Source organism: Myxocyprinus asiaticus, chromosome 30, assembly GCF_019703515.2.
Source record: "Myxocyprinus asiaticus isolate MX2 ecotype Aquarium Trade chromosome 30, UBuf_Myxa_2, whole genome shotgun sequence".
NCBI lineage: Eukaryota > Metazoa > Chordata > Actinopteri > Cypriniformes > Catostomidae > Myxocyprinus > Myxocyprinus asiaticus.
Window position 1 is genome coordinate 8,386,071 of NC_059373.1, and position 20,069 is coordinate 8,406,139.

The 20,069-nt window shown below is 36.6% G+C and overlaps 2 protein-coding genes across 5 annotated transcripts; one reads left to right on the plus strand and one right to left on the minus strand.

Annotated features, from left to right (window-relative positions):
- Positions 1-9: 9 nt before the first annotated feature.
- On the minus strand, positions 10-14,104 carry rfx5 (regulatory factor X, 5). Of its 3 annotated transcripts, none has more exons than XM_051663694.1 (10): positions 14,035-14,104; positions 12,602-12,746; positions 12,299-12,332; positions 11,224-11,306; positions 10,803-10,919; positions 10,493-10,613; positions 9,544-9,618; positions 9,193-9,391; positions 9,006-9,100; positions 10-7,361 (listed from the first exon to the last, which is right to left on the minus strand). In XM_051663694.1, exons 2-10 carry the CDS (start codon positions 12,691-12,693, stop codon positions 6,363-6,365), a joined length of 1,815 nt encoding a protein of 604 aa, XP_051519654.1. In that variant the 5' UTR covers positions 12,694-12,746; positions 14,035-14,104; the 3' UTR covers positions 10-6,362. The 3 variants fall into 3 exon arrangements, with proteins under 3 accessions (XP_051519654.1, XP_051519653.1, XP_051519652.1); XM_051663693.1 differs by having other exon boundaries at positions 10-7,358; positions 10,803-10,922; XM_051663692.1 differs by having other exon boundaries at positions 10,803-10,922.
- Positions 14,105-15,412: 1,308 nt separating this feature from the next.
- mrpl24 (mitochondrial ribosomal protein L24) lies at positions 15,413-17,988 on the plus strand. Of its 2 annotated transcripts, none has more exons than XM_051663729.1 (6): positions 15,413-15,541; positions 16,031-16,232; positions 16,452-16,547; positions 16,657-16,760; positions 16,904-17,054; positions 17,214-17,988. In XM_051663729.1, exons 2-6 carry the CDS (start codon positions 16,050-16,052, stop codon positions 17,271-17,273), a joined length of 594 nt encoding a protein of 197 aa, XP_051519689.1. In that variant the 5' UTR covers positions 15,413-15,541; positions 16,031-16,049; the 3' UTR covers positions 17,274-17,988. The 2 variants fall into 2 exon arrangements, with proteins under 2 accessions (XP_051519689.1, XP_051519688.1); XM_051663728.1 differs by having other exon boundaries at positions 16,904-17,034.
- Positions 17,989-20,069: the final 2,081 nt, after the last annotated feature.

The window sequence follows — 20,069 nt, forward strand, 5'->3', positions numbered from 1 at the left end:
TTTCTTCATATTTGACATTTCGTACAGTTAACATGGTCAGTGTAACAAAATTGCTTAAATTTGAATAGTGACTAGAACTTCTATTTTTCATTGCATAATTTATTAATTTTTTTTCTCATTAGAAACTTTATTTGTATAACAATTTTAGCGAAAAGTTTAAATGAAATATTTACATAAATGTAAAATTTCTTCATATTTGATCTTTCTTACAAAATTAACATGGCCAATTTAACAAATGCTTAAATTTGATTAGTGACCTAGAAAATAAACTCCCTTTTTCAGGACACTGTACTTTAAAGATAATATTGTAAAAATCCAAATAAATTTACAGAGCTTTATTGTAAAGGGTTTAAACAATGTTTTCCATGTTTGTTCAATGAACCATAAACAATTAATGAACATGCACCTGTGGAACGGTCGTTAAGACACTAACAGCTTACAGACGGTAGGCAATTATGGTCACAGTCATAAAAACTTAGGACACTAAAGAGACCTTTCTACTGACTCTGAAAAACACCAAAAGAAAGATGCCCAGGGTCCCTGCTCATCTGCGTGAATGTGCCTTAGGCATGCTGCATGAGGACTGTAGATGTGGCCAGGGCAATAAATTGCAATGTCCGTACTGTGAGACGCCTAAGACAGCGCTACAGGGAGACAGGAAGGACAGCTGATCGTCCTCACAGTGGCAGACCACCTGTAACATCACCTGCACAGGATCGGTACATCTGAATATCACACCTGCGGGACAGGTACAGGATGGCAACAATAACTGTCCAAGTTACACCAGGAACGCACAATCCCTCCATCAGTGCTCAGACTGTCTGCAATAGGCTGAGAGAGGCTGGACTGAGGGCTTGTAGGCCTGTTTTAAGGCAGGTCCTTACCAGACATCACCGGCAACAATGTCGCCTACGGGCACAAACCCACCTTCGCTGGACCAGACAGGACTGGCAAAAAATGCTCTTCACTGACGAGTCGTGGTTTTGCCAGGGGTGATGGTCGGACTCGCATTTATCGCCGAACGACTGAGCGTTACGCCGAGGCCTGTACTCTGGAGCAGGATCGATTTGGAGGTGGAGGGTCCGTCATGGTCTGGGGCGGTGTGTCACAGCATCATTGGACTGAGCTTGCTGTCATTGTCTCAACGCTGTGCGTTACAGGGAAGACATCCTCCTCCCTCATGTGGTACCCTTCCTGCAGGCACATCCTGACACGACCCTCCAGCATGACAATGCCACCAGCCATACTGCTCATTCTGTGCATGATCTCCTGCAAGACAGGAATGTCAGTGTTCTGCCATGGCCAGCGAAGAGACCTGATCTCAATCCCATTGAGCACATCTGGGACCTGTTTGATCGGAGGGTGAGTGCTTGGGCCATTCCCCGCATAAATGTCCAGGAACTTGCAAGTGCCTTGGTGGAAGAGTGGGGTAACATCTCACAGAAAGAACTGGCAAATCTGGTGCAGTCCATGAGGAGGAGATGCACTGCAGTACTTAATGCAGCTGGTGGCAACACCAGATACTGACTGCTACTTTTGATTGTGCCCCTTTGTTCAGGGACACATTATTCCATTTCTGTTAGTCACATGTCAGTGAAACTTGTTCAGTTTATGTCTTTAGTTGTTGAATCTTTTTATGTTCATACAAATTAATAAATTTTTTTTTTTTTTTACATGAATTACATATTTTTAAAAGAACATATCTATAGTTGTTACATTTGATTAAAGGTTTGGAAATATTGTTGATGAATTTTTACATAAACTAATAATAATGTCTGACTTGACTAAATATGTTATGAATTGCTGTTTTAAAGCAAAAGAAAAAATTTTCAATAAGCTATCAGATTTGGTACATGATAATAACCTGGTACATGATCCTAGATCAGCATCTTGTCCACACCTTTTAACAGTAAAATATTCTCAAAATCTAACTGTATCCAAAGAGAACTGTTGAGAATATAAGATTTTGGTGTATTTTAAGCATTTATAGTTGTGGAGAAGGGTGAAGTGTTCACAAACACTTGATATAAAGAAACACAACATACATATCGTTTATTAGTGCTGATTTATGAAAATGTGCTCACAGTCAGAGGTTGTTTTTCCTTTTTATATGGAAGATGTTGAATTTTACAGTTTTAACATGACAAAACATGAAATACAAAACAAGAAAAGCTTTTCAAAAAGAAGACTTTATGATTTTGAGTACAAAAACAAATAACATACAAGGTGCTGCATTTAATCTTTTTCCCCCATGTGCTTTCTGTTAAGAAAATTAAAGTGCAAGACAAACACCAGGGTCCAATGTTTTTTTTTAAAGAAACGGCGCAACTCCAAACAATTACAAGATCCAGCCAGGCATACGTACAATGTCTGACCTTTTTAAAAAATGTATTCAATACAGAAACCATGCATGGACTGGCTAAAAAATGGTTGTCAACAGATTACAGCATCAGACAAATTATAGTAAAAATGGTCAGGATTAACTCATGGCATATTACTGACACTCACAATAAATGAACATTTATGCAAATTCCACTTGGTTGATATAAAACTCCTTTATCTGGACTCAAAGCTAAATGTATGCTAATTACCAATTCTACATGACTCAGTGAAAAGGTAATGGTCTAGACAGGACTGCAATTGGTTGCTTTTGATTTTGTCACAATGAAACATAAGAATTACCTACACTGATGGATACAAACACACAATCACCACCTTGATGCACTTGTGGGATCATTGTGTCATTTTGGTTTTCCTGTGTTATTAAGCGCATTCAGCGCAACAGTTTTTTTTAGCCTTTTACCAAAGAGTTAACAAAATCCGCTTGGAGCTTCAGAGCTAAATCACAATAAATAATGCAAAGAAAATGTATATACTTAGAGCACAGTGGTTTGTATGAGGCACTATGTTGTACTGTACATTTTACATACCTGTGACATTTGACACTGTACTTTCAACAACAACAACAACAAAAAACAAACATTATTTGTCGATGGACAACTACAAGGTTATGAATATTATATCCATAAGTGGATATATTTTTGTTATTATAGTTTGCTCATGTTGTCAAAATGTATTCCCATGGAACAGTCTTATATATTAAACTGCTTTCAGTGCTATCACTCTTATAAGCATTAGTTTTACATTTTGTAATGCATTTTGTAAAATCTTTGTCTAATGTCCAATTGTTCAGTCAGTAATTTGAATGTTGCAATTAAGAGGCTGATACAGCAAGCTAGACTGGTCTAAAAAACACTTAATTAACTCTTTTTAGTTTAATAAAATTACAGTTAACCCAAAAATGAACATTTTGTCATCGATTTACTAACAGCCTCAGTTCCCATTCACCTTCATTGTATGGAAAAAAGATGCAATGAAAGTGAAAGGTGACTGAGGCAGTCAGTCCCTAACATTCTGCCTAGCATCTTTTTTTCCACTATAGTTCAATTTATTTTGTGATTTTTAAATCACATTAACTCAGTCAGGAAGGGTGAGATGCAACATTAAAATGCAAAGATTGTAAAAGTTACCCATTTGTAACATTAAACGTTAACTGTGCACTGGAAAAATAAAACAACTGAGGATAGAAAATATTACACTGTACACTGTACTTATGAGAAGGGATTCATATGATTTCAGCTTTGAGCAAATTAAGCAGCCGTGTTTCTTTAGAACTGAACACGAATTCTATGGGATTGTGAATTTTTTCTATATAGCACATCCATATCACAAGACTTAACATAATTTATGCTGATGCAACAGTAGCAGGCTGTTGTTCTGCTACTAATGTACAGAGACCATAAGTTCCTCGATGATTCTACCCAGAATCAGCACCATCAAGCAGCGGACGTTAAGTGCAGTCAAACTGCTGATTGGGTAAAATCGCTGCAACGTGAATCACAATCAATTCCTATGATAGTTAAACCCGTTTAGCTTCTTTAAAGCACCATTACTCAATAGTAAAATCCTCCCCCATACTCATCTACCATCTCACATATATTACTACAACATTTGAATAAATACTAATCTGACTCCAAATCTCTTCATTCATATTTGGAGTGGCTTTATTTTTTTTAAATTAAGTGCCTATTACATTTATTTTGTATGGAAGCCCGTTTCTGCAAAATAAAATAAAAAAATTAAAAAATGTATATCGTTATTTTTATATAAATTTATTTTTTTTTTTTATAATATCTCAAAATAAGGATGTTATATCGAAATAATGACTATTTTAATTGAATGCGGCAGAAACGGGCTTCCATACTTTTAACAACCAGCAGCCTCTGTTGAGCTGAAGTCTTCTTAAGTAGGTTTTTAGAAAGTTTTCGTTTTTTTCATTTATTTTTGTTTTTCATTTCATAGCCTTTCAAAAGCACATCAAACCAAATACAGACAAGCAAATGTATTTCCTCTATTTAATACATAAAATAAATTAAACTATTACTACAAATATATATATATTTTTATTTCTTCACATTTTTTAATTCTTTGGAAATTGTGAATTCTTTTGAGCCAAAATATAATTTTTTTTCTTTTTGCACAGTAAACAAGAATAGTATATGAGTGTGTTTTGGGCATAATCTGTAATTAGAATAACACACACTTTGTAATAAAAAATAAATAAATAAATAAAAAAAACAGTAATAGACTTTTAGCTAAGATCAAGTGTAGTATCTGGAACAAATACTAGTACAAAAGGCTACAAAATGAAAAGGCAGAATTCTCCTTTAAAATATTGTCAACTCTAACACAACTAGAGGTGGATGAGGCTCAAGCTCTGTAAAACTTGAATAAATAAATAATTAGCACATATTTCAGTTAGAATTTAAAATAATATAATCAAATTTCAGAAATGTATCTTAACATATTAACTTCTAATTATTTTGTACATGCTTTTAGGATGACAGTGCACACTTTCCTAGCAACTAATAATAAGAATAATATTTCCAAGTAGCAATATAGTGACGATGGCTATACATTTGGAAAATAAAACATTTTAAATTAGTTACGGTACGCTTAACCTATGAAGATATCCTCCAGGGCTTATGGATAGACTATTTACATCTGTTAAGTGCTATTTGTTTTGTTGCTGTAAAGGTACGACTGGTCAGACTTGAATGCAGGGTATTGTGAGAATTTCGAAATCTAAGCCTCATTTGCATATTTATATATATTGGTTTTATCCACCTACATATTGCACCATCTGAACTAGGAGTGTTTTCTTGACCTTCACAACAGCAACTCAATGTAGTAATTTAGAAATGTTTTTTATATATATGTTATTTGCGACATTAATAATACTTAAAACTTGAACACGTAAATATTACCCAATCACTGAGTGAAGGAGTGACTTATGGTGGTCGTAAGCTTTTAGAACCCTGAAGTTACAAGCCCGTAATACCACTCTTTGTCATCTGAACAACTAGAAAAACTCTCAAAAGTCTCAACTGATGTTTACAAACACAAACATGCAGAGCTCTTATGGCACTGAAAATGGGGAAAGATGGCACCGACGAACGTTAAGTAATTCCTTGGTAACTACGATGAATAACTTTTTTTTAGATGTTCCTCTTTTGACTTTTACATCAGAGACCAAAACTGAGCTTGACCAGATTGGACTGTTATTTGTGAGTATTTCTCTACATTTCCCCGACAGTTTCATCTTGACTAAAATTTGATTGAAATGCATTAAATTCACTCCAACATACATCCTTCTAGGAAACAAAGTGATAATATCTTCTAGGTCAATTTGTCTTAGTCCTCTTAGATGTACAATTAATAATCTCTTAAACAAAACTCCTGGAATCTTCAGTAATTAATGGTGCATTCACATCATGTTAGCTCACATCAAAGATCTTTGTCAAACTCGTACTGTGATTACAATTTGAAAACTCAAAGTTTTATGAAATCTCCAATTTCTCTTAATTGACCATTGTGACATTATGTAAAAAACAAAATGGCAGCAGCCGTTTCAAATCTTGTCCGACATCGCCAAGTCAAACCTCTGAGTTGTCATCTCGTAATCATGGTAATTCCAACAAGAGGTGACTGCACCATAACTTTTATATTTCAACAATATTATAATATTTAAACATTTAAACAGCATGTAGTCGTTGTTTAAATGCATTTTGTTGGAGCACAACTGCCAATTGCAATAACAACAGATTGTACTTTGTTTCTGTGCCTTAAGACACCCTGTAGAAAGCAAACATACCCAATCAAACTCAGCCATAATACTACAACTCAGTTTGACCCTCAAGCTAATATGCAATTCAAAAAAGCACTGGAAAGGCAATGTACATCTAGATCATGGTATTTCAAAGTCTCAGTGGAAAAGAAAATAGATGGCTGGTGTGCTGGGGTTATGGGGCATCTAGTTTAGGGGTTTCTCCAGACAACGAGCCAAATGAGCTGGAGATCCCTGCTGAGTTTGGCATGGAATCGACCAGTGGCTCCACAGGAGTCAGAGTAATTTCGACTTCTCCTCTGTCTTCTAATAATGTTGGTGGAGGGAGGTATGAGATGGTGGTTTGTGGCACTTCTTGAAGAGTAGGTCTTCCCTCTCTAGATAGCGGTGCTCGCTGGATGACCATACCCCGACTCAACTCGTAACTGGGTTGGTTGGGCCCTGGTAGTATCAAGACAGACTGCTGCTCGGGTTCTGGTGGAGGTTGACAATGCACCACAACACCTCTACGCTCAACATCTGACACTTCCTGGATGGCAGGAAGTTGGCCGAGAACCAGATTTTGCTGGTCCTGTATCACAATTTCTACTACTTGTGAAGTGGCGGGCGTACAGGAAGGCAAAGCCTTCTGGATTACTCCTCTTGAGAGTGAAGCTGGATTTGGATTCGTGGTTTGGGCTAAGGGAACTTGTGCTATCAGATCTTCTGGTCTATGCTTTCTGGGTCGTCCTCTTTTGCGTTTAGGAGCAACTCCAGCAGAGCCAGAGGCTGAAACTGAAGTGGAGAAGGGGTCAGGGCCCCTCTTAGGGATGGGTGCTCGTGCTCTTTGGACTACTGGCGTTGGAGCAGCGGAAGACGCAACCGTAACTGATGTTTTGTCACGTTCTGGGTATGAAAGACTCATGCCTGATGGCAGGATCATAACGGGCACCGTGCCACCTGGTTGAGACGGTATAGTCGCAACTGTAATGGGCAAAGTGACTTGAACGCTGCCCGAATCAGCAGGTGCAAGACATGGTGGAGAGGTTTTCTCCTGAATGGAACCCCTGGGAAGGAGCTGGGGCAACTTCTTCATGTAAGCCTCCACCCGAGCAGACTCCACCTTGTTGGTTGGCTTTTCACTAACCTGTTGCTTATTAGATGGCGGCTGTTCCACAGCATCTTTCTCGTTCTGCTGCCAAAAACATCAAAACAGTACTTTTTTTTCCCCCTAAGAAGTACTATATTTACCATCTATAGTATGAAATATTGCTACTTTGTGACAAAAGTGCAGAGCAACATACGCCCAGCCAGTTTGTATCGCAAAATTCACACAGACAGAAAGATCAGGACCACAATGCAAAGTGGAGGGGTTGAAGGGGTTTGAGATATTAGGGACTTTAAGCAACAGCTGTGTACAGGATGGCTACGGCGTTCTATGTTCTTGTGCACATGCGTGACTTGGAACTTGCTTCTACTACGGGAGAATGGCTACTTTGCCATAGTCGATACTACATGACAGATTAGGAAAGTGTTATGTTTTATAAGAAATGCTGTGAAGTGAGCACAGTAAGTAGCCTAAACCTCCTCCTCAAACATACACTCACCAAGCACTTTATTAGGAACACTTGTACACCTACTTATTCATGTGATTATCTAATCAGTCAATCATGTGGCAGCAGTGCAATGCATAAAATCTGCAGATAAGGGTCAGGAGCTTCAGTTAATGTTCACATCAACCATCAGAATGGGGGAAAAATGTGATTTCCTCAGTGATTTCGACCTTGGCATGATTGTTGGTGCCAGACAGCCTGGTTTGAGTATTTCTGTAACTGCAGATCTCCTGGAATTTTCATGTACAACAGTCTCTAGAATTTACTCAGAATGGTGCCAAAAACAAAAAACATCCAATGAGCAGCATTTCTGTGGACGGATGGCCATGTTGATGAGAGAGGTCAACGGAGAATGGCCAGAATGGTTCGAGCTGACAGAAATGCTACAGTAACTCAGATAACCCCTCTGTACAACTGTAATGAGCAGAATAGCATCTTAGAATGCACATGTCAAACCTTGAGGCAGATGGGCTACAACAGCAGAAGACCACGCTGGGTATTTTATTAGGACCATAGTGTTCTTAATAAAGTGCTTGGTGAGTGTATGTCAAATGTATTACCTACGGTCGGTTAGAATAGACTTTGAATTAAAAAAAAAAAAAAAACATTCTTATTATTAATAATAATGTACTGGTTTTAGATTTGATAAAAGTAAAAACTCTTCTTCTGACAGTATGTTATCATTTAACACTAAAAGCAACCATTCTTCCACAGTTTTCAAGTATAGTTTTGTGCTCCATTCCACCGTCCTGAGCTGTGTTTCCCAAAAGCATCGTAAGCCTAAGTAGATTGTAAAAACCATTAGTGCCAATGGTCTCTACGATCAACTTAAGCTTACAATGTTTTTGGGAAATGCAGCCCTTTAGGATAGTGTAGCTTAATGATTTTTGTATTTCTTGGCTACGATGGTTGATGAGTTTACTTCAGGCAGTCGTAGCTATCCTGTCTGCAGCTGTTGCTTAAAGTACCTAATGACTGGCTGACTGTACATCTTGCCACATATGACATGGCGACTTAACATATTTAAATGGTAATGAAATATTAATTGATGTTGAAATGATTTTATTCTGTGTGAAGTGACTGTGAGTGATATGGGAGATGTGTAGGACACCAGTTGTTCGGGACAGTGGAATTATACATTTAGTGGTCATCATCCAATAATATTTTACCACAGAAAGCTTTTTAAGATATGAAAGCATACATTTCAGATTTCAGATCTGCAATACCTTATTTTCTGCACTGCCACCAACTTCCTCAGCTCCACCTGCTCGGGAAGCTGCTGGAATTTTTTTGATTACCTTATGAGGTTTGGAAGGTCCACCTATGAGAACCAGAAGATCTGTTCATTTAGCTTGTCCTTCTTATTCGTTGTAACAACAACTTTATTTCATCTTAGAAATAATTTTCAAGTACCTGCCAGAGCAGCTGAGGTGACGAGTTCGGCTTGGCTGCAGCGTGGGTTGACAATGTGCTCCTGTACGAGGAAGCGTGCAATCTCCACCACTGTGTCAAATGAGCGCTTCAGGATCTTCTGGGCCCAGTCACAGATGAGCTCACAAGCTGCTTCAGTGACCTCTTGCTTGTAGGTTTGCACCAGTTCTGTCAATTCAGACTGCAGGTGGGCACATAAACCAAATAAATAAGCAAACATGTATGTTTTTCTTCAGACAGATGACAAAAATAAATCCCTGTTATCTGTACTGGATACCAGAAAACTATTTAGTGTAGTGAAGGCAATTAAGAGAAAAATGTAGACAATCATACCGGGTCATTTTTGAGGTCCAAGCTGGGCAGTAACGGCATGTTTAGCACAGTTTTTCTACGTATCCCACTATAGCAATATGTGCCGGCACATATGTTAAGAAGCAATACGCAATGCATTGTGCTTTCTCAAGTTAACGCATGATAATCTGCTTTTCACGTAAATGAGTATCAATATAAGACATGATTTTACATGACAAGACAAAGCACAAGATTGCATTCAATTGTAAAACTGCTTCCAGACTAAACCATTACTGTGTATCAATATTTTAAGTGTTGACTGCTACAGTGTGTGACACATGGCGTTTAGAAACTCATTTTACAATCTCCTTTTTTAAAACTCATCTACTGTTGTAAAGTGTTCTCAAATGATTTTAGACTTAAAGGGATAGTTCACCCAAAAATTTAAAATCTCTCATCATTTACTCACCCTCATGCCATCCCAGACGTGTATTACTTTTTTTTCACCTGCTTAACACAAGCAAAGATTTTTAGAAGAATATCTCAGATCAAGTGAGTGGGTGCCAAAATTCTGAAGCTCCAAAATCCACATAAGGGCAACATAGAAGTACAACAGATGACTTTGGTGGTTAAATCCATAACTTCTGAAGCGATCTGATAGGTGTGGGTGAGAAACAGGTCAATATTTAAGTAATTTTTCCTTCACTTACACTTTCTACTTCTGTTTTTGGTGATTCACATTCTTTGTGCATATCGCCACCTACTGGGCAGGGAAGGGAATTTATGATAAAAAAAAAAAATACTTAAATATTTATTTGTTTCTCACCCACACCTATTATATTGTGTCCGAACACATGGATTTAACTACTGGAGTCATGGCTTACTTCTATGCTCCCATTATGAGTAAATCATGAGAGAATTTTCATTTTTGGGTGAACTATCCCTTTAAATGTTTGTCTGTGTGAAAATAAAAGTCATCCAAAGCAGAAGGATATTTGGACTGTCCTCTTCCGCCCAGTCTTCGTGCTTTAATGTTAGGAAAGATGTCCCGGATGATTTTGCCAAAGTTTGCTGCACTTAGAGGCCGATGTTGTAAATTGTCACAGTGCTTCCTGTTTGGATATAAAAAGGGTGTATAAGTATTGTATTTTGAGGAGGATCACAAGCATATATAGAAAAATGGTAACAGATAGTGGACACCTTAAAGCCATTAAAAACAGGGCAGGCTGTAAGCACTAGTAGCCATTTGCAAAAGTAAATCAGCCTTGACATGAGTAAATATTTTGCACCCCAATTCTCACCGGTACGTCTCGTAAACATCTTGTTTAGGCAGGCAGGTGTCAGGATGTTCTTCCAAGTGGCTACGAATCCAATTGCAGGTGTGAAGCTGGTCTGCTGTGTTGACCGAGTTTGAGTCACTACTGGTGCACACAGGGAAGTGGTTTGTGAACGTTACAGTACACACATAACGTTTCTTGTCACAATCTTCTTGTTGCTAGCTGGCTTTATATTTGTGAATACTGAGTAATAACTATTGATTGACTTGGATAAAAATTATTAGCATAAGAAGGACCTTGCAGTATTTACATTTAAATTTGCAGCTCAGAAATTATAACTACTAAACTGTCACTATGCTTTGAAATGATATCCAGCATTACAGATTATCCAAATGGATCTATACTGATCCAAGTGCATGTGCGCAGGTGATCTTATGTACTGTACCTCTTCTCCCCTGCACTTGGACCTGAGGGTAGCTGTAGATAAAGGTAGAGCTTGTCATTGTCAGAGAAACGCTGCACATCTTCCTGAAAAGAGATATCACAGAGAATAAGGGATGAAGAAGGACATGTAAATGGGCTCTCAAAAGCATTGTAAATATACTTTTAAACAAGCTGTTTCTCAAAATGAGCATAAGATGTTACTCTATAAGCAAAGATGATACCAGTATGATTTAACATAATACTGTGATTCACGTACCACAGTTATAACACAATGTAAACATTAAAGGTTCTATCCAAGCGGTTAAAGGATTAGTTCACTCTTTAATTAAAAATTCTCTCATCATTTTATCACCCTCATGCCATCCCAGATGTGTGACTTTCTTTCATCTGCTGAACATATAAGACCAAAATATAACTCCTTTTTTACTATAAATCTTGATATCAACAGTCTCCTTGGCAATCATGATTTCAAGCTTGATTAAACTTTGTATGCGTCAAGCACTAGGAAGTGTAAACATGCTTGAAATCATGATCGTGCCTGGACACTGGAATGGCAAGTGAAATAGGAGTTACATTTTGGTCTATTCACACTCAAAATCGATTGGATCGCTTCAGAAGACTTAGATTAAACCGGTGGAGTTTATGGATTACTTATATGCTGACTTTATATACTTTTTGGAACTTCAAAGTTTTGGTCACCATTCACTTGCATTGTATGGACCTACAGAGCCGAGATATTCTTCTAAAAATCTTTGTGTTCTGCAGAAGAATAAAAGTCAGACACATCTGGGATGGCATGAGGGTGAGTAAATGATGAGAGAATTTTCATTTCTGGGTGAACTATCCCTTTAAGAATCTAGACAGTTAATATAAAAGCTGCAATTTAACAATTCTTATCACCACTTTGCTTTTGAGCAAGATACTACAGTGTACATACTATTGCTAACAAAAAAGTGTCATATGTTATTTTTCTATAAATAAATGTATATAGTGATAATTACACCTTAAATATATTTTATATGAATACTATCAATTTAGACACCTAAAATAAAATGTTTTCCCTCTAAGTAACTTACCAAAATTTTGTCCACTTTGCCCTGCACATTTTTACTGTGAAAAAAGAAAAAAGAAGAGCTTAAGAGATAAATTAAAATTGATGTGGAACAGAAGAAACACCCATCTACCTTTCTGGCAACAATACAAAAGAAATAGAGAGTGGCTATAAAGTTTATGCTCTGCATTTGCTTTTATGCAAAGTTCTTATTCCATTTCACACTAAACACTCTTTTTTCTCCAGTTGAAATGTATGTGATATTTCACATCTACAGAGCTAATTCTATCTTCCTCACGATGACAAAGTAAAAATGACTAGTTCTTACGAAATGTTGTTCTTGAGTTTCTGCAGTAGCATGCTGGGCTCCGTCTCCCCCTCCCCAGCCGAGGAATCTGCCTTTAAGTGATCTTCTGCCATCTCTCAACAAGGCAGGAGTGGCAAACTGCATTCAGAACCCTACTGGAGCTGTTCTGGGTTATGAAACAGACATTAGTATGGTTTATGTATCTGCACTAGTTTTTAGCCTAAATTCCAATATTTAAAATTCTAAATCATGATTTGAGTAATGTGATTTACTTCATGGAGCTAAAAAGACCGATCAAGTCAACTAGATGTAGTTATCATGTCTTATTTTGTACAATTCTCCTGCAGATAAGAGCTGATTTAATTTCAGCCATCAGTCTTGAAACCATACATTCCTTAATAAATTTAAAACAGCCCCTAAGTTTTTTTACAGTGAATTATTTAATGAGAACAACAAAATTACAAAATGCATGGCAAGAAAGCATTTTTAAAATATCTTAAACTGGTTACTGGCAATTTTGCATTTTGTCATATGACAGTGAATTGTCATTGATCATCAATCTCACTAACATGTAGGCCATATTGACTCATCCAGCTGAAATGTGACCAAAACTCAAAATTACACCACGCAAGCGCCTAATTTGGCCACGTTTAAACGCACAAGATATTTTTCCCATTTTGAAAATACAGCCACTCATGAAACTGTTGTCAGGTCAATCGGATAGCGACCATGCCCAAATACTGCAGGGTTATTTTTCCCTTCCCCAGTCTAGACATAGCCTTATATTCAGCACGCATGCGTCCAATTGATGGATATTTCGACATCATGATATATGCATGATACCAGACAATATTTGATTATTATAACCTATTTAAAGCGTGGTTTATCTAATGTGGAACCAACAATTCCGAGATCTGGAGACCTACACCCATGTGCACCCATTTGTGGGTGTGTTGTAAACCAACCAGCCAGAAGCTACATGAACGTATAGATTATTAATGACAAAAGGCAAAGTTTTCTCAAAGTTAAGTCATTAATCATTAGCAGTGTGCCTTTAGCTCATATCAGCCTGGTATTTCGAGCATGACTTAGCAGCTAATATGCTAATATGAGTTCAAGCAGGCCAAGAGACGTCGACTTAACGAACATACAAACTGAAGGGTTATTTTAAGACCATATATCATAATTTAGCGATATGATTTGTAAATATAACTAATCATCAGTGTAATATGAATGCACGAACTAACTAACGTTAATAGCATTAGCAATGACAGCTGCTATTGAACTAGCTAGCTACACTTGTGCGCCTCGAAAACCTTCGATTATTACAATAAGATACCGAAACCGTTTCATTAACTATATCCATATTCATTGTTCGACTTTTACCTAGTGTCACATGCCACGTAAATGCAAAATAGTTGTACAGTTACTTTTATAAAGGAAAAAGAAACTACCTGAGACAAATATAGAGCAAAAATCCCCTTTCGGCTTATTTTGTGATTGGACGACTGTGTTATGTCTGCCTGACTACAAAGGAAAGCTCGACGATGATTGGCTGGTCTGAGTCATCCTACTTGGATACAGAATGAAAGCGCGATTTGATTGGTTAATGGTTTTATTCGGGTAAAAAGACAGAATCTTTTTAATATTCTTACAAGCAACTATAAATTGTGTTTGTGTGTGTGTGTGTGTGTGTGTACGGGATATCTTCTTGTAATAAAACAACTGTTATTGGCCTCACAATGATAGGTGTACTTTCATTGTACGAAAAGCACATTAAACTTTATTATTGTGGTACTAACACTGAAGGTTTGTCATTCAACAAAGGAATAATACTAAATACCACATTTTTGAATAAGCGAACTTAATGTAAAAATCCATATTTTCTGACTTAATCTTGATTTAAATTATCTCATTTTGTCATCTGAGGATAATGCCTTGAAGCCTTTTTGATTTTAAGATTAATGTTAAATTACTTGTACTGCATTACTGTATAGCATGTGCTGCAATACTTTGCTAACTTTATACTTACATTGGCAGCGTTGATTAAGATTCTACTGTATATAAACGTTTTTAATTTATCTGTTGGTAATTCATAATAGTAAGTTTATCACAACATGTTATAAGTACATAAATTACTAGCTCTACTCAACCTGGGAAACAAAAAGAGCCACTTTTCACACCTTGTTTTTCATTGCAGTTGTCCCAAAACAATCTTTGCCTCTACAACCTCTACATTTGTAAATAAAACACAGTTATTTATATATAAGCATAAGGGATGCTTGGGATCATTTCCTTTAATATTTAAATTTTAGGTTTTATTTTACAGTGTAGTTCTCTAAAGTAATACAAAGTGTTTTGTAAGCAAAGCCAGAAGGCTAATGAATTCGCCAAGGCTTATCTCGGGAATTTCCTATGGATTTTAAATAAGGTTTATGGTAAACATAAACTTAAAGATACTTAGACGTTTTGTTCTACGACATAAATTACACACAGTCATTCTTCAAACGTATATTTTCAAGATTTAAAAAATAATAATAATGCATTTTGCTAACGAGTTGCTAGATAAGGACTACAAATACCACAAGCATGTGAGTGAACGTGCCTGACGAAACGGGAAATCGTTGTAGTTCTTTTCAAACAATTTGTTAGCAAAAAAAAAAAAAAAAAGCAGCTTCACAGTTCTTGTTTGGGGTATGATTGTGTGTTTACTCATAAATCCAAAACTGCCATGATAAAAACCCACAGGACAATCCCGAGGGAAATCATGGCTCGAAAATGCGCTTTGCAAACTGCAAGTGGAGACTTTTATTTTGACATCATCGGGATTAGTCTACACCGGAAAAGGAAGCAACGCATACTGTGCACAAGTTTGACCCTTGTGGGTGTAGAGTTTAACATGAACACAAATGAATTAATATTTGTTGTTTATATGTTCCTCTGACAGCAGCTGTAATTCCGGTACGTAAAATGACATGTTATATATGCGATCTGTCAAAACCTAGATGATAATGCTGAAATAATAGTTATAACTGCTATGAAAATGAATGTTGTACTGACAATTAACTAAATGACAGTGGAAAATATATCAGCTAAAATGTGTGATTATGTAGGTATTAAGATACATTGGATTTTTCCAGATTGGGACTGAATTGTAGATTAATGTTGAGTTCAGTTGTAAATGTCAAATGGAGCAGGATATTGTAGTATCTTAAAGTTATTTGAAAAGTACATTATTTATTTATTTATTTATTTATTTTTGTATCTTAGGTTGCGACATTGTTATGATGTTTAACATTGTTGATGATTGTTAACATTGTTAAAAAAAAAAAAACATATTTTTGCAATTGTAATGTTTTCTTTTATTTTTTTGCAATATTCTATTAATCTTTGCATTATTTATTTATTTATTTATTGCACTTTCAATCATCAGTTTTTCCCTGTTTTAAGTGTCCACAGCTACAAAACCATGAGACTAACAGTGTTGCTTTCAATGGCTGCAAAAGCTGCTTTTCCCCATGATTATCATTACGGATCAAACAGACCCTGGACTGTAGCAGCCCGCCGGCTCAACCCACCTGGCAGAAAAAGAAGAGAGGTTTTTGTTGTACCTATTGCAAATGAGGACTGGCACGTTCTGAGAGGAGACACCGTAAGTGACTAGTTTCTTAATCACTCAAAGGCTCTTTTAAATGTATGTATTTATTTTTACAATTTATATATATATATATTTTACATGATTAATTTTAAAATATCAATGTTATTATTTATTATCAATGTAACTATTTTATTCTTTTAATATTTTATTTCTTCTTTTAATTTTTTTTTATTATCATTTATGTCACATACCTTTTAAACCTAATTCAACCAGGTGGAGATTCTGTCTGGTAAGGATAAAGGGAAGCAGGGCAAAGTAGCTCAGGTGTTCCGATGCCGAAACTGGCTCATACTCGAAGGCCTATACACGGTAGGGATAACAAATACTTTGTAATCCACTCCTTACCTAAATGTGATTTGTTTCTCTCAAGTAATTGAAAGAAGACTTATTTAACTGTTTCGAACATGGTGTTCGCCAGCATTACAGGTATGTGGGCAGGTCTGGAGATTACAGGGGTACTTACATCGCCAGTGAAGCCCCTCTACTGCTAAAGGATATTTCACTTATCGACCCTACTGACAGGTGAGCATTAATGCCGTCTTCAGAAGCATCAAACATTAAATAGAGCAATCCAGAGTCATATAGTAGAATGCAATGTACTATAAAAATGTTTTACACTTTGCTCTAAATATATGTGGGTTTGTTTGTGTATAATGTTTTTTTAGGAAGCCCACAGATATTGAGTGGCGGTACACAGAGGAAGGTGAGAAGGTACGTGTTTCTGTCAGGACCGGACGTATTATTCCCAAACCAGTCTTCCAGAGAAGAGACGGCATCATTCCACAACAGTGGAAAGGTGAGATTTCCGAGAAAGAAGTATGCTGTGAACATGTAGTTTTCATTTACCATCTGTTGCTGACTTTTTATTTTTTTAATTGAAGTTATTTAGATGTTAATGTGTGGCTCACTAATTTATGAATGTTTATTTATCATCTGTATGCTCTGATTTGAAACACATCATCTTCTAATTTACAGATGGACCCAAAGACACATCATCAGATGACACTCTTGAGAAAACATACACACCGTCTTTGAAAACCCTTGAGGAAGAAGTTATGGAGAAAATGAACATTCAGGAGCACAGGAGGCCCCGTAAAAGTTATTGGTACTAAGATACCACAAAGACTGTGTATTATGTTTCAGCTTGACGACAGCAGCAACAGTTCTTCGAATTCAACAAGTGTTTTTGATAATTGAGGAGCAATTATGTGTGTGTTCTATGGCCTTTGTCTATAAAACCAACCAAATGTTGTATTCACTTTCCTTGCTTGTGATGTCTTAGTGAAATTTTTTCTACCAATCCAACCATACCATTCCTCTATATCCCCCACAAATAATTAATCTCTCTCTATAAGTAGTATCCTATTAATACAGTATATGATCCTATAAATACTATTTAATATAAGGCAAAGGCCCAAAAATAAATAAAGGTTATATTATAAACTTAAATGTACTTTCAGTATCGTCAGTTTTACTCAATCTTCCCATGTTCGTATTACTCAAAAAAACTCCAATAACAGTCATTCCAATGAAGGTTCAAATGTATCACAATTGAAGTCCCAGACATGGCTAGCACGTTTTCTATCCATATTTTGCAATGTGGAAGTAAGAAGCGGCTGCATTTCTGGTGTTCTGTCAAAGTCTGTTTCCCTTTGGGTTAGTGTTTCCCGTAGCGCCATTAAACATTCGACTTCGACACTAACCTTAAGGGGAAACATAGGGGGAACAGACTTCGACACTAACATTAAGGGGAAACATAGGGGGAACAGACTTCGACCCTAACCGAACAGCCATTGACACTAACCTTATGGGGAAACAGACTTCGACAGAACACCGGCGAATGTGAGAAAGTTCCACTGGCATTGACCAGGGGTGTTTCTAGGACTTGGGAAGCCTAGTATTATTGCGTAGCCTACATTTAAAATTAAATTCGGGGCTGCAGTCAAAACATTCGGGGCCGAAGCCCCGGAAAAATGACCTGGCGACGCCGATGGCATTGACCGCAGTGTAAATAACTAGAAGGTTATAATACCAGAGTTAGTGATCTGGGCTTATAAACTATCACACAACCACAGGATGTACAGCAGAATTATGTGCATTTATAGTAAAAAAGTCAATAATTCACTTGTTGCTGTGTTGTTGTATTGAAGAGACGGTAATAAAATCTGCTTGTTTCTTTTATGAGATTGTGACGATTAAGTCTTTCTTGTCTCCATGTAAATCTCCGTTCATATGTAACTGCATAACCTCCGATGATGCCTTTATTTATTTATTTCCAAAGGTAATGTTTCATAAGCCATGCTGGATGCGAGATCTGCGTGTCTGTTTACTATACACTGCTAAGAAAGAGAGAATGCTCTCTGACAAGAATGGAGAGTAAAAGGCGTTTACTATTTATTTTGTCAAGATGAAACAAGACGCAGTTTTGGTGCAAAGAAAGTTGAAGCAGCATTTTCCCGGCATCTTCTCTCTGCTGGTTGTGTAAAGTTTGTAGAGGGGTATCAAGATGGTGCCCAAGACTGTCCGTGTAAGTGCCTGATATCCAGTGCAACAGTGTGTGATTAGACAATGACTTCAATGTAATTAATGATAATAATATGTCGACATTTATTGCCAGTCTGTAATATAAAGCAGCATAATGTAGTATTTTTGTATAGCTAAATTAGCTGGAAGTGGCTTATACCGGAAGTGGCCAACATTCAAGGCTGATAATGGCGGCGCCTTAGTTTTGCTGAAAAATAAGGTGGATAGGGTGACCAGATTTTGAAAGTCTCAAACTGAGATACATAGGGGGTTCACAATACATGCATATACAGTATATATATATATTAGTATTAAAATATGTAGCTAAATTCAATATAACATCTTTTAGTATGCAAGATGTTATTTTATTTTGTTATATATTGTTTTATATGATTTTAACCACATTTTAGATACTTGTAAAATGTACAAATTCCATATAGCCTTCTCTATCCATATGATGTCATATTGACCTATTTTTCCCCCCTTTATTTAATGATCATAAAAATTAAAAATTAAAATAAAATAATAAAAAAAAACATTGAGTATAATTTGTCAGAAGAATGAACAAGAATAGCAACAACAACAACAACAAAAAAAAAACATAAAATAGAGTTCATGAATATATAAATTAAAGAGAAGTTTTTAAGGCATTGTAGATAACCATAGTCCTGATGGCTTTATGATTTGTTAGTCCTTGTAGTGTTTCAAAGTAAAGTTTCATTTCATTCTTGAACTGGTGAATATTGGGATTCCTTTCAGACCATTTGCATTTATGGATGTAAAACTTGTCATATAAAATAAGAAGATTTAAAATAAAAGTATGCTGGTCACCCTAATTCCCTTACAACTCAGTACACTTGACATTGCGTTTATTAACGCATATGGGGAGTGCCTTCTTACATGACCTAGTTGAAACCTCTCTACAATAACGCCTATATTCTAATATTGGCTATGGTGTTTGAGCCCCGCCTGTTTTGGTGAGAAACTGTCAGGTTTAAAACAGGTGCACATAAAAACAGGTGCACAAACACCATTTCCTCAGAAATTCTTCCTTCAAGACAGCAATCATCTCTTGTCTAGAAGCTCTCTACCTTCGCCATCGATATACACGTGTCAGCGGGCAGAATCTTCATGGGAAGAATTTCCGCTCCCCTGCAGTGCTCCGGTGAACATCACACCGCCTCGTCACTTGACGTTTCGCTGGTGAACAGGCTTCAGCATCCTGATTCCCCACAGCATTTCGGCAGCATTTGTGGATCCTTACAAAGCAATTGTATATTGTATACTGTGTGATATATTTATTTATAT